The 13,684-nt window shown below is 49.1% G+C and overlaps 5 protein-coding genes across 5 annotated transcripts, besides 2 other annotated features; 1 reads left to right on the forward strand and 4 right to left on the reverse strand.

The window, feature by feature from the left end:
- Positions 1-414: 414 nt before the first annotated feature.
- On the reverse strand, positions 415-807 carry FPSE_07312 (uncharacterized protein; the record flags this gene model as incomplete). Its single annotated transcript, XM_009260430.1, has 2 exons — positions 415-487; positions 548-807. The coding sequence occupies 2 exons, from the start codon at positions 805-807 to the stop codon at positions 415-417; spliced, it is 333 nt and encodes a 110-aa protein (XP_009258705.1).
- Positions 808-1,952: 1,145 nt separating this feature from the next.
- Positions 1,953-1,994: a repeat region.
- Positions 1,995-2,516: 522 nt separating this feature from the next.
- Positions 2,517-2,766: a repeat region.
- Positions 2,767-4,682: 1,916 nt separating this feature from the next.
- Positions 4,683-7,139, reverse strand: FPSE_07311 (uncharacterized protein; the record flags this gene model as incomplete). Its single annotated transcript, XM_009260429.1, has 5 exons — positions 4,683-6,015; positions 6,063-6,134; positions 6,181-6,360; positions 6,404-6,591; positions 6,690-7,139. The coding sequence occupies 5 exons, from the start codon at positions 7,137-7,139 to the stop codon at positions 4,683-4,685; spliced, it is 2,223 nt and encodes a 740-aa protein (XP_009258704.1).
- A 1,795-nt stretch (positions 7,140-8,934) lies between these two features.
- Positions 8,935-9,976, forward strand: FPSE_07310 (uncharacterized protein; the record flags this gene model as incomplete). The annotated part of the gene is made up of 4 exons (XM_009260428.1): positions 8,935-9,002; positions 9,056-9,175; positions 9,226-9,591; positions 9,640-9,976. The coding sequence occupies 4 exons, from the start codon at positions 8,935-8,937 to the stop codon at positions 9,974-9,976; spliced, it is 891 nt and encodes a 296-aa protein (XP_009258703.1).
- Positions 9,977-10,141: 165 nt separating this feature from the next.
- FPSE_07309 (uncharacterized protein) lies at positions 10,142-12,303 on the reverse strand (the record flags this gene model as incomplete). The annotated part of the gene is made up of 4 exons (XM_009260427.1): positions 10,142-11,294; positions 11,342-12,017; positions 12,061-12,255; positions 12,300-12,303. The coding sequence occupies 4 exons, from the start codon at positions 12,301-12,303 to the stop codon at positions 10,142-10,144; spliced, it is 2,028 nt and encodes a 675-aa protein (XP_009258702.1).
- A 315-nt stretch (positions 12,304-12,618) lies between these two features.
- FPSE_07308 (uncharacterized protein) lies at positions 12,619-13,414 on the reverse strand (the record flags this gene model as incomplete). The annotated part of the gene is made up of 2 exons (XM_009260426.1): positions 12,619-12,989; positions 13,039-13,414. The coding sequence occupies 2 exons, from the start codon at positions 13,412-13,414 to the stop codon at positions 12,619-12,621; spliced, it is 747 nt and encodes a 248-aa protein (XP_009258701.1).
- Between the last annotated feature and the right edge of the window lie 270 nt (positions 13,415-13,684).

The raw sequence follows: 13,684 nt of genomic DNA on the forward strand, positions 1-13,684 counted from the left end.
TTTGACAAGAGAAAGAAGGCGCTGTTGCCTCGCCATGTGTTGGCACCTGCCGAATGATTCACGGCTGTGAAGCGGGCAGGCTTGTCATTGAAGGAAGGCGCTGACAAAGGCAGTGCTTACTCACCTGCCTCCCACACCCCAACACATCCTTGGTCTTCAATGCAATTTACCGTCTCTTTCTACGACTCCTTTGTTAGAATTGCCTCTGGACAAAAAGTCAAACTGAGAACCATTGTCTGGTGTTTCACGGGGTATGGTGGTATAGAGCCAAATGGTTATAGCCGTAACGTCGTATTGCAACTATCGTCTTGACTACCTAATTCATGCTACTCGTAACTATCCGAAACAAAGATATCGAACCTAACCAAGGAAGCCCCCAATATCTACTCTCGACTTGGAATCAAAGGCCCGGACTTACTGGTTAGGCCAGCAGCCACGCCAAGAGCCAGTAACCTGCTCAATAGCATTGTTGGCCTGCCAGGCGAGTCTAATATCACACATTACTCATTAGTCAAATTCTCAACTTGTAAAAATAATTACAACTTACCCAGCAGTAGTGCTAAAGTCAACTTGCCACCAGCCATCGCCTCTATCCCAGGCCTGCCAGTTGTGCACAGTGAGTCCCTTGCCTCGTAGGGCAGAGAGGAAGCACTGGCCAGATTGGTTCTCGCAATAGCCATCAAACAGGAAGGAAAGTCGCTTGAGACCGCCGTCGCCCCAGGAGCCGTTGCACTGCCATGAGTCGGCCATGACTGTGGGAGCCGAAGCTGCGATGACAGCTGCGATGGTTGCAATGGAGAACTTCATGGTGAAGTAGAATATGTGGATGAATTTGTAAGGTGATGCTTTGATGAGTTGTTTGTGTTTTTGAATCAAGAGAACTGCGACTTGGCACCGTCTATTTATACTTGAATCTGTCTCTGCGCATTACCCTCGAGGAGACATATTGAGGAGTGTAACAGAGCGAGTAACAATTCATAAGCTGTTGTCAGCACTCAGTAAGGCTGTAAGCGGTGATATCTTGCATTCGAGGCTATGCCCAAGAAAGCAACATCTTTCTTTCATGTTATTGTTCTGTTAACTACTGTAATCTAATATGTCTCAGTATTTATTTAAAGTCGCGAATACTACTCTGAAACCTCAGCTGCTCAGCCAGGCATGTATGTCTTGTATGCACAATGCTGACAAACCCCATATCATGGCTCAGCTGCTTATGTGTGGGGAAATTATAAATTCCAAAAGGTCCATCTTACATCTCTCCATTGGCTTCTTCAGTATTCAGCCGTATTATGCGACTCCCGCAATGACACTGTAAGCTTACCTTGGGGTTACGAAAAACAGCGGATTGGCTTATACGAAAATCCACTGATCTGCCACCGAAATCCTTCCGCTGTTTTCATATCACCCTAGGCTTATTATCGTATCAACTTGTCGACATTCTACTCGATACAGCTTAGACGAATAGCCTTTGCTAAAACAGTTCAGGCAGGTCAAGTTCCCCAGATGAGGTTCTGGCTGGGTTTGTTGGCTGTGGGCACAGACGACGTTGAATCTCGCAAGGCGTACCTCTGGGAGCGGTGTAGAAGAGACACTTCCCATTCCTCATCATTATTAAAAAGGAACTCTCACTCGCTACGAACTGATGCAGCCTCTGTGTCCTGTTTTGTGAAGCAGCGAATGAGAAAAGGTTATATATAATCAAGCTACTGAGGTATCAAGTTTGCATTACAGTATGAGGTACTGGCCAGGTCCGCGTGGATTGGTCGATACAGAGGGACTTTAAATCTCACACCTGTGCGGTTACCTTGCATATTTAATCCCCAATCATGTAGTTCTGGAGACTCCCGCTGAAAACAAAGGAAGGACAGGCTATAAGCCTGTGCCCCCTTACTTGTGCCGGGTTGGTTGCACGAGTTGGTAATGGATTAGCGGAAAAGAAACCTCGAGCATGGACCGAAGCAGAATTCGGTAAGCGTTGGATTGTTCACCCACTAGACTACAGGGTCTCAACTGCTCCGTTCTTTTCAAATAATTGGCGAGCAGGAAGAAATAACCCTATGGTGGGGATAGTTGGGTCGCTTGAGTGTGGAAGCGATTAGGCCAGCTAGTCGACACAGCAAACATCTGCAGGAGCTGTGCGGCAACACAACCTGGATCGGGGAAAGCTAAGGTTCTACGGAGCTATGCCAATCCCGAGCGGAGCTGCAGCTTGAGCGATCTTGCTGCAACGGCCCGTGTAGAGCGCGGAAAGGTGTGGGCGAATCTCACTGACACTGAGAATTGCTTAAGGGACGTGTCAGACCCCCGGGAAACCGGGTCCTACGGATGAGCGCCTGCAGCGTGAATCCAACAGGAATGCGAGCATTGCGCTTTATATGAGATGGGCAGCAATCGAGAGCGGCCAGCAGGAAATTTACTGGACGCGAGCATCGGTATAACTCAGAGCAAGGCTCATTGCAAAGTCGAAGGAATTCGCTGGACCAATAAGCCAATCAAGTATGCCTCTCTGGGGATCGAATAGGGAACGTGAGCTGGGTTTAGACCGTCGTGAGACAGGTTAGTTTTACCCTACTGATGACCTCACCGCAATGGTAATTCAGCTTAGTACGAGAGGAACCGCTGATTCAGATAATTGGTTTTTGCGGCTGTCCGACCGGGCAGTGCCGCGAAGCTACCATCTGCTGGATAATGGCTGAACGCCTCTAAGTCAGAATCCATGCCAGAACGCGGTGATACCACCCGCACGTATAGATGGACAAGAATAGGCCTCGGCTTAGCGTCTTAGCAGGCGATTCCTCCACGGCGCTCGAAGCGCGTCGTGGTACAGGATCCTCGTCCAAATAGCATAAATTGAGCTGCTGTCGTCTAGCTGTCCTAATACCCTTGCTAGTAAAAGGTCAAAGACGTCCAAGCAACCTTATGACAAACGGTAGATACCTGGACTAGATTGAGATGGCCGAACTTGAGATAAAGCGCACGCTTCCTGACGAGTCTGGCAACGAATTGAGACGAACCGAGGAATCCGTCAATTTTCAACATGCAAATATTTAACTGTTAGACGTGTAAAAAAGTACTGGGTGAGATTTTTTCACTGCAATTTTAACCCCCCTCAGGCCATCTCGCAGCCAAAACGCCAACTGAGGTGCAATGAAATCTGACAGCACTCAACCTGAATGAGGGGATGCTCGCATTTTATCACATTCAGCCACTCGAGCACAAGGCTCTCTGTTGGGCACACACAACCCTTTGGAAATGTGACGCATATTGCGATTTGTCAATTCACCGGTAGGTTTATTGTCGCCGGCTCACTATCTCTTGCTTCGCCAAATGCCCGTACTTAATCACGCGTTCTTCACACCAGCAACTTGGACATTGATATGAGGACGAACCCTTTTCGCTCCACCACTGAACAATCGAGTCGTAGCTGGCCAAAATCTCGCAAGCCATCTCTTTCGGGTAACGCTTTTGCGCACCTTTCCAGTAGCCTTTCCTCTTGGGTCGGTATCGATAGCAGTCGCAACATGGCGCCCAAGACTTCATGGATCGCCCTCGAGCGTCCCGTGGCTGTATAACCTGTAAGAGGGCGAGCATTGCAGAACAATTCAGATGATACGCGCGGTGCTTGGGCGCAGAAGGGATCATTGTGATTGTCATCGAGGAGACAACGAGCAGCCGCTTGCACGTGAGTGCTAGGAACAATTGACCGACTGAATCAACGTGCAACAAGATTTCAAGCAGCAGCTCATTAGGTAAGACTAGGAGTCCTGATGATTGAATTGGATGTGACTGCTTGAGAAGCTGCTCTCGTCAGTACAAGAGTCACCATATTTTAGACGTAGACGTAGACATGTCCTGCCTTTATTGGAATCTTGAACGCATCCCACTGCGCTGGAGAATGCCTGCTCTGGCAATCTTCCAGGTGAAAGGGCCACTGTGAATACATTGGAGTTGACGAACGTGGAGATTTTTAAATGGAAATCAGACGATAGAATGGCTGTTATATTATAAGCTGGGCAAGCTAACTGACGAGTCGGATTTCGATGTTTCGTTGGATGTGCTAGAAGAAGAAGTGGGCTGTTGAGCAGTGCTTTTCTATTGTGCGAGAATAAGGTTGTGCCAACCACCAAATACCTGTCATATTGAACCCACTAGCAGACCGTGAATGTATGACTAAACAACCATTCTGGTATGGATTGTTTGTCCAGGTAACTACGGCAACGGTCGGCAGGTGCCGAGTGGTCGTGCGAATCGCTCCCTCATGTCCAGACAAGACATGCATTAAAGGCTGGCCAATGGACTATTGAAGAAGGCGCTGAGGTTATTGGGGATATCATCCAGGACGGGTGGACAGGGAGGACTGGAGCGAAACCTTTCACAGACATACTCAGCGATGTTACCAGGAGACTCGGCGCCACAAAGCTGTCTCTAGACTCCTTGATTGAGAGCATAGATTATTACAAACTTTAGCTGCGCTGTCAAGATTGGCTGCGTGACAATCCGCGGAACCCGCTCTGGAAGAAGCTCGATGAGTATCTCGTGGCGTGCAAAGATGCAGGACATGAGAGAGACTTGGATGACTTGCGATAACTAGCAAATCAGGTCTGTTCATATTATTGGAAGTTAGCTCTTAGGCCTCTGCCCCAGGACCATTTCTATTCATAGAAAAACTAACTAGTATCTATCTACTGTGGCTTTGCCTTCTGATCATCCAGCTCAAAGTCTATGTAACTCTCAAGCAGAGACCATCCTATCATGGCTACTGACAACAGAATAGCCGCGCCTTCCTTGTACTCGTCGTTCTCATTCAATGGGTCTCGCAGCACCTTGTCATCTTTGCTTACGTCCAGAAGACGATCGGGCATCTCCTCTGGGAGTGGGAAGAACGGAAGACCCGATGGCATCGTTTGAGGCTTCAATGGCCCTTCGCCAGCATCACCACCGAAAACATCCCCACCCTCCGTCTTTGGGTCAACTTGGGGTGCTTGGCTCAGCAGCTTCACAGCCTTCTTGTAGGCTTCATTCTCGGGCTCCTGCTTCTGGAGACCTTCAAACATGAGATAAACAGCTCGAATGACACTCTCCAAAGCGCCGACAATCCAGGCGTGGTGGGAGGACGATGCTTCGCCGACGAGGTACAGCTGTCCGTAAGCGTTGGGCTTGATGATTTCCTGCCACATGTTGGAGAATTGGCCAGGTCCGAAGTAGGCAAAAGCGCCCGACATGTTTTGGTCGCCATACCAATCATAAGCATGATGGTCCTGATACTGTTCCTTGAGGGTCTTGAGGAGGTTCTTGTAGTCCCATTCTCCACTTTCCTCAGCGTGGAGAAGGGCAAGGTCGTGCAAGAGCACCGACACAAGCTGCTGTTCGTTCTTGGGAGAGTCAGAAGAGATTAGGGCGCCCATGCGCTGGGCGTCTTGGCCCCATGTGTACGAACACAAGAGAACAGCAGGCTTTTCGGGGTCCCATTCGGCTCCCTCGTTCGCCTCGATGTTGTAGGATGGGTAGACACAAACGCGAAGGGGCAGATCGGTATGAGCGAGGCCACCCTTTCTGATACGGAAAGGTTCCTTTTGCCACCACGCGGTCTTGAACTTGATGGCAACCTTGCATGAAGCACCATAGCCGAGGGCACGAATGGCCTGCTTCGTACCCCAAAGAAGACCAGCATCTTTGAGGTTCATGCGCTGGAGTGCACCAAGGGTCGTGCTGTTGAACACTGCAAAGTACTCCTTCTCCTTTGTCGATTCGCCATTCGAGATCTCTAGTTTCATGGGCGTGTAGTCGTTCTTCTCCTTGCGCTTGGGGATTTGTGCGTCGATGGCTACAACCTGGCTCTTGTACTGGACAGGGTTCTTGATCTTCTTGGCCATTCTCTGTGCGATTGTTTGGGCGCCTCCGTCAACGCACCACCAATAGTTGACCTTGGGCTCGCCTTTGGGTGTTTTCGGGGTGTCAAAGTCGAGCTGCTCGAGGACACATTCTGTAAGTGACTGGTCGTACCAGCCAGTGCCGCTGAAGAATGTCAGCAATTGATCATCCGTTCTCATCACGCTACTTACTATGTCGCTGACTCGAGCCATTCGATAGTGTTGTAGTTGTATCCCGGTCCACTGGGCGTGTCATTCGGGCCCCTGAACAGCGTTAGCAAATGGATACATCTCTCTCGCGAAAACTTACAATGAAAGGAACTGTCGAACGCTCAATTTATCAGCTCTCATCAATCTGTCCCAGAGCGCGGTCGCCTTGGTGCCATTCTCGTCATTCTCTTCACGGACTTCGTCAAATTGTTTCTTGGTGTCTTTTATCAACACGTCCAAAGCCGCCTCTACGAGCTTGCTAGGGTTTGTCTTGAGATATCTAAACTCGTTAGCAGCTTCCTTCGATTGCTTGGTACACTTACTTTTCAGGGATCTTATCCTTTTCTTCAAGGCCACTGTTGATTCTGAAAGGATCATCCGCCTTGTCAGTCCAGACATCGCCCACTTTGCGTACGTCGTTGAAATACGTGGGACAAACTCCGTCGACGTCGTCCATGTAGTAGGGGATCAAACCACCCTTTCCAGGCTTCATGCCAAGGTAGTTGAACAGCTGGAACGTTCTATAGCTGGTGAGTAACATGTCAGTGTGGGATGGTATGCAACTGACCTTCTCATGATAGTGTTGTTGGGAAATCGCATGGCTCCAACATCGTAGTAGTCATGCGGAGCATCGGAGAACCTGTGGGTGTACAGACGTCCGCCCAGTCTGGCCTCCTCGCCGGCCTCGATGATGTCGTAGTTAATCTTGAGTCCCTGGTCCTTGCACTCTTCGTTCAGCCAGTCAAAGACTAGAGCAGTGAAGAGTCCAGAAACACCAGCACCGATGATTCCAATGTCTAGCTTCTTGGAGTCTCTGGGGACAAGACCAGTGCCGATTTCCTCCTGTGTCTTGGCGAGGATTGTAGCCACGCGCATATCTTGGCTGATCTTGCCAGAGAAAAGATCGGGGTTGGCTTTCTGTGCTTCAACCAGCCGCTTTGAAGCGGACTTGATGTCTTCATCGAAAGCTCTTTTCGCAACATAGCGAGCCCACATGTGCTTGTACGAGTCTGTTGGGAGACGATGCTCCTTGATGTTGTTTAGAGTAGCGGTAGCCATGATGAAGGGTGTGTATGTCAGGGTATTGTGGTTGAAGAGAAGCTGTGATACCCAAGTTTCCTGGGACTTGAGGGTCTATTTATGCAAACTTCTCCCCAGCAGTATACACCGACCTGTCCGTACAGCGAGTTCACCATATCGTTGACGAAGTGGCGAGCTGAAACCTCTGGAACGGGTTGTGCCGACATATCAAGCTGCAACCCCGCAGTTGACGAATCTTGTTCCATCATCACATACCGGAACACGAGCTGAACTTTCTCCGCAAATAGTTTCATGCCTTCTCACCGGTGCGCTGTTGAGGTTTACTATTGGATCACGCAGATCGAGTTGAGTCTAGACCTGTGAGATAGGTCAGATCTGACTAGTCTCCTCGCGGGCCGTCAGGACTAGAGACGAACCAAACGGTCGACATGCGTTGCTCTGCGCTAAGGGAGAAAACGTGGCTGGCTAGCTAGAAACTGACTATCAGACGGCTAAGGCCAATACGGTGTTTATGTCTCGGAATAGTGGCAAGCAGTTGCGGGGTTGGTATGCGTATGCAGACTCTAAGACTTGGGAGGCCAATGTTTCTGCTACACGACAAACCCTGAGGAAAAGATCTGAAAGAGTTGTTCTCGATTTGTTGAAGCATGCAGACGTGTCGGATGATTGTGGCTTCTCGTCACATTTCAACGTTTTTGCGGGTGAGGAATGCGGTCAGCATATCTGGATCAGATATACATCGTGTTCTAAGACTCTGTCATCACCATCCTTGGGTGGTAAGAGAATTGGCCGTTGGGGGCAAAGGGGACAGCATTGGTACGCCGGTTAATCCTTCTGGGTTTTGTTTCTGTATCCATCGTCACGGCATTATCTGCACTGTTTCCATGTTCCATACCAGTCTTCCCAAAGTCGCCCGCGTTGCTGACGAGCCTTGACCGTAATCCCCAAAGCTGCTACTCTTCCGTTCTCGATTGCTGAACGGTATACCCCGATCCTCTTGGAGGGCAAAGAGAGAGGATTGGCTCACCTTTGATGGACTCGAGTTTATTGGCGGTTCTTTCTTGCAGTTCCCCGAGGATGAGGCGAAAGAGGTTATTGAACTTTCATGAATACAATGTCTATGTATTCACAGTGAGTAACTCGTCACTTCGTTGCTGAAAAGAGTATTGACCATATACCAGGGCGAATGAATGCAGAATATTCGTCTACAGTCCAACCCAGGCTGGTCAATGATCCCCATGTCAAGAATTATAAGCGATTCAGCTTCGACTTTCAATGCCCATGCGGTTTCTATCCATTCTACACGGCCATTAGCTGGGGATTGTCGACATGGCGCATACAGAAAGTCGCCAAGCCAGAATGTGGTTCGCGATTCGGTACCGGAGGTGATGAGAACCCTGTGAACTTCCTTGTATCTGAAGGTTCGACTCTTTGGATAAGATCCACGTAGGTAAGCGCTTTATCGACAATGGTGTCGGGTGTGTCATGACAAAAAGTGAGGGTATCACAAAGGTCGTCAAGCTGGAGGGACTATCTACCTATCACCTTTGGGCCATTGTCTAGTAATCAAGACATATTTAATGGGTAAGGTGATTGAATTTGGGCATGACTAAATAAATAAATGACTGCATTTCTTATCGACAACGGAGATCGCGATGCGATCGTGATGATTCAACTGCCCCGCGACATGGACGCATACTGACATCATCAACAACGGTGATAAATACTCGACTCTCTCATTCCCATTTCTTCCTCATTCTTCTTCCTCTATTCATACACAAACAACTACTCACTAATTCTTTAATCCTCAATCATGTCTCAAGCTGGAAAAGATGGTACTTTCCATCCCGTTCCTGAGGCTCAAGCCCAGAACCTCCCTGGGTACGCACATAATTACCTATCTCTCTTCCCAAAACAATACTGACATCTCGCAGAACAGAAAAGTCCATGAACCCTACCAGCGAATCTACAAAGCTAGAAGGCAAGAATGAGTTCCACGAGTACCGCGCCGCCAACAAGCTCGAAAACGCCAAGGCTTTCATCACCGGCGGAGAGTAAGCTCAATCCATCGCCACCCCTCATTCGCTTCTAACATATCTTCCAGCTCTGGCATTGGCCGCGCAGTCGCTGTTCTTTTCGCTCGCGAAGGCGCAGACGTAACAATCGTTTACCTCCCAGAAGAACAAGGAGACGCAGAAGAGACAAAGAAGATGGTCGAGAAGGAAGGCCGCAAGTGTGTCTTGTTTCCCGGCAACCTCATGGACAATGAGACCTGCAAAAACGCTGTTCAGAAGCATGTCGACGAGTTTGGAAGGATTGATGTGCTGGTCAACAATGCTGCTAAGCAGATCATGTGTGAGGATTTCAAGGATATTGATTTGGAGAATGTGGAGAGTACTTTCCGAAGCAACATTCTTCAGATCTTTGCTATAACAAAATATGCGCTTCATCATATGGAGAAGGGTGCCTCGTAAGTTTCACTCCCATGAATATTTAACAAGATAGCTAACAGGTGCAGCATCATCAACTCAACTTCGGTCGTTGCATTCCGCGGCACCGCTTCCATGGTCGATTACGCTTCTACAAAGGGTGCCATCGTGGCTTTCACTCGATCTCTATCTAAGCAGCTCGTCAAGAAGGGTATCAGGGTCAATGCCGTTGCGCCAGGACCAGTGCATACACCTCTGCAGCCAGCGTCTCGACCGGCGGATCAGATGGAGGGATTCGGAAAGCAGTCTCAGTTGGGCCGTGTCGGACAACCTAGTGAGATCGCGACGAGTTTTGTGTTCTTGGCTTCCAAGGATGCTACGTTGTTCCATGGCCAGATCCTTCACGCGTACCCTCTTGGAGATTAGGTTGTCGGATGGGAGAATTGAAACTAGGCTGTGGTAATGGGATGATAGTCTAGCGGGTCAACGAATGAATGGTCGACCATGTTGGCGATGTGCGCTGATGGATGTATACGTGCTTTATTATAGCTGCTTATCTCAAACTAATCCATTCTATGTCCAACCATCCCTTCACATCTTCCCTGCGACAATGCTAGAAACTGCCCGTCTATCAGGCGGCACATAATCCCCCCTCGCCTCAGCACTCTCCCACAACTGAGGCGAGTAATACACAAACGGCAGATCCTCAAAAGTCAAGTACGAATTCCCTCTCACAAACTCCTCAAACCCTCCAACATCCTTATTTCTCGCCACCTCAATCTGCACCCTTTGCACCCAAAACATACTCTGCGTCAAACCAACCCTCTGCGCAACCTCCAACGCCGTAGACGATGCACGCGAAGTAGGACTTCCCCCACTCTTCCCAGAAAGGCGATTGAAGAGAAAGCGCAACAGACTCGCGTGACTAGCAACGTTGAGTTCAGACTCTGGCATGAGCTTTGCTTCGTCGATCAGCACAGCTGCTAAAAAGTCTAGGTCTTCACGAGGTGGCATGTCCAATGGTTCTGCGAAGCGATGACTTATCGCGTTGACCATTTGTGTACGAGCCATATCCATCCGAGCCTGCGAAGGCACACCAAAGATATTCGGTAAAGTTTTCTTATCAGGATTCACGAAACTCATTCGCGCTGAGATACTCTCCCATGCAGACTGTGAATAGTACTGACGCCACTCATCGCCTGTTACTTCAAATAGAGATTTGAAGGCTTCAAAGGTTAGACTTCCACTGGTTTGAGCTTGTAAAGACCCAAGATAGGCGTGGATGATCTGAATCCAGAAATACGCCTGTGTCTCGGAGTATGGAGGGATCGAAGAGTCCGTAGCGCGGAGACGCATGGTAGAGGACTGTAGAGCTTCAAGGGCTTGCTTGACGATTCCCCCGCGTCGGAGTTGAGATGATAGTGTCTTTTGGACGACGGAAAAGGCAAATCGGGGGAGTCGATCGGCATCGTTACCGGATGTTTTCTGAGGCGGTCGAGAAGTGGCTTGACTGATCGTAGGTAGAGGTTGGATATCAGGGAGATGCCAATCCTGCTTAGCTTCGGGTGTAAAGAGAGAGTCTTTGGTGTAGTACACCCTCCACAAACCAGAGTTCATAAGATGAGGTGCTGAAAAGAGTATGTCGGCGTATTCTTCCTGCTCGGGGAATTTGCCTGGTGAGTTGTTTGCTTGATACTCAATAGCAGCGACCTGAATCTGGTGCAGCCAGAAAATAGTCATTGTCCTGCAAATGTCAGTGGAAACATCCTAGCAGATACGAAAAGACCATACCTATGTGCAGTATTGCGAAACCTCTCAGGATTACCCTCCCTCAATCGATTCAAATGCGTCATAAACTCATCAGCGCATTCCAAAAGACCTACTCCTCTAGCGAAGCAATCGCGAAGAACAAAGAAGCCTGCTCGGAGATGGGTGTAGTGATCCCACGACTCAAGACTACCGTCCAGGAACCGCTTCCAAAACGTTTGCGCGTCGACGCTTGTAGCGTTTTCTTGCCTGATTCGATTGATGAGTTCATCCTCGCTAGGACCTTTGACCTTTTGTTCAATCTCAGCTTTGACGTTCGGGGTTGGTTTTGCAGGTTTCAGAGCCATTCTGATCTCTTCCATGGCGGCGTGTAAATGTGTGCCGTTCAACGCGCTCAGACCGGGATAGTTCAGTATCCTAATATCGAGCTTGTTCTTGTAAGGTTTTATCTCTTTCTCGATCTGAGACTTGAGGTCTCTGACGGCATTTGCTGCATCCTCAGGCGAGAGAAGATCCTGCTTGTTGAACAGAATAAACAAGTTCTTGGCTTCAAAGCTCTCCATCATCTCCATCGCCATGCGTAGATACTCCATGGAAAACTCAATTCGATCAGGATGCAAGTCTTCGCAGCTTTGGATAAAAATGACAAAGCGATCTTTGAGCATGTAATGTCGAGTAAGAGGTCGAATCATGTCGCATCCTAAGCTGTTAGACGAGTTTCCGAGCCATGGGATCGAACACACCTCCAATATCCCAGAGTGTGATTTTGTCTCCATCTACACATTCCAATGTCTCGACATTGAAACCTATAGTCGGGATAGTCTGGACAATCTCTCCCAGTAATAGTTTGTATAGGAACGTTGTCTTTCCAGATGCATCGTTCCCTAATACCAGACCGGTGTGTTCGGTGCCTTTTCTCAAGAGCCAACGAGCGATTTCTGGATTGTTAGCATTTGTGCCTTCAAAGGGAATGTATACTTACTCATGATGTTTGGTGATTATGGATTGAAGTAGATAACAGGCTGTCTCTAGGTACTTAGGGAAATGAACACTTATATACCTATTGGAAAATCGCTGCCTTGAAGTGGGGAGCTGAACTAGATGTGGCTTCAATTCTGCCTTGTCCATCTCAGCTTCAATAGCCGAGCGCTATCTCCACGTTAGTCTGTCAGTCCAATCCACGCTGCAATTGACCACGTTGAATAGTTGCGACCACAATTGGGACTTGTGACTGCAATTGCTGAGACGCAAGGAATGCGAATCCGTGACCGTCTCTTTATATCTTGGGTATCTAGTTTAGTCTAATCGACAGACCCAGCCAGCGCAACAGCGCTGAACCTCAAATCCGCACCCTCTCTTTCCAAAAACTTGAGCGCACCTAGTGCCAACCCCTTGGAACTAAGCACATCTTCATTATCATCCAAGTCACCTCGTCGAATAGGTCCCTTTCGTCGTCCGTCGAGTTCCCAAAGTCCGTTATCTGTTCCTTTGGCGAAGCAGACGTAGTGCAGCTCGACGTCGTCCTCGGCATCAGGGGCGGGCGTGTCGCCTTGAGTAGCAGCCTCTTTATGGGCGGTCGCTAGCTCGGGTGTCGATTCGAGAACCTTTGCACGGCCGCGAGCGTCTAGAGGCATGCTCTTCTTGATGACCTTATCGAGGGTAGAGCCGTCCTCTGTCGGATGTTAGCTGCCATTTCTGTATCCGAGAGGGTTCAAACGTACCGATAAAGTTTCGTGCGTTTCCGTTGGTAACAGCGTGCAGCAATCCCATAAGACCACAAGCATTTCGAATCGTCTGAGGCCACCATAAGACGGGCTCGGTGTCTCCCTTGCCCTTGTATTCATCCACCAAGCTGTCTTCGGCCATGCGTTGACTCTCGTACACGGGACTAATGGGGAATACGAGCAAAAGGGCGAGCGCAGGGCGGGGGATGAAGGCCAGCATGTCTGGTTCGGTCAAGGAGTATACATCGTGGATCTCGAGAGCTTCCGAGACACCGAGCTTATGGATGAGGGTGGTCATGAGCTCAGGGTTCGCTTCGAGGGGGATAAAGGCTGGGCAGCCATCGGAGGGGTCGGGATCTGTTGTCAAAGACATGTTGGCTTCCACTCGTGGTTTTTAGACGTCGTAGGTGCGATGAGGTACTGATTAAGGTGATGGTGATTTGGATGATAGAGGCTACAACTGAGGCAGGTAAACCCCACGTCGTTGGTGGGGCTGCCCTGATGACGTCGCTACACTTGGGAAGGAAGGCTTCACCAACATGCACATGCTACTGGGTAGCAGAAAAGTTGACGTCCCAAGTCTTAGGTTACAAAAATAAATAGCCTAAAGAGCATAGTCTAAGTAGCATAAGCTGATCTACTA

Source organism: Fusarium pseudograminearum, chromosome 4, assembly GCF_000303195.2.
Source record: "Fusarium pseudograminearum CS3096 chromosome 4, whole genome shotgun sequence".
Classification (NCBI taxonomy): Eukaryota; Fungi; Ascomycota; class Sordariomycetes; order Hypocreales; family Nectriaceae; genus Fusarium; species Fusarium pseudograminearum.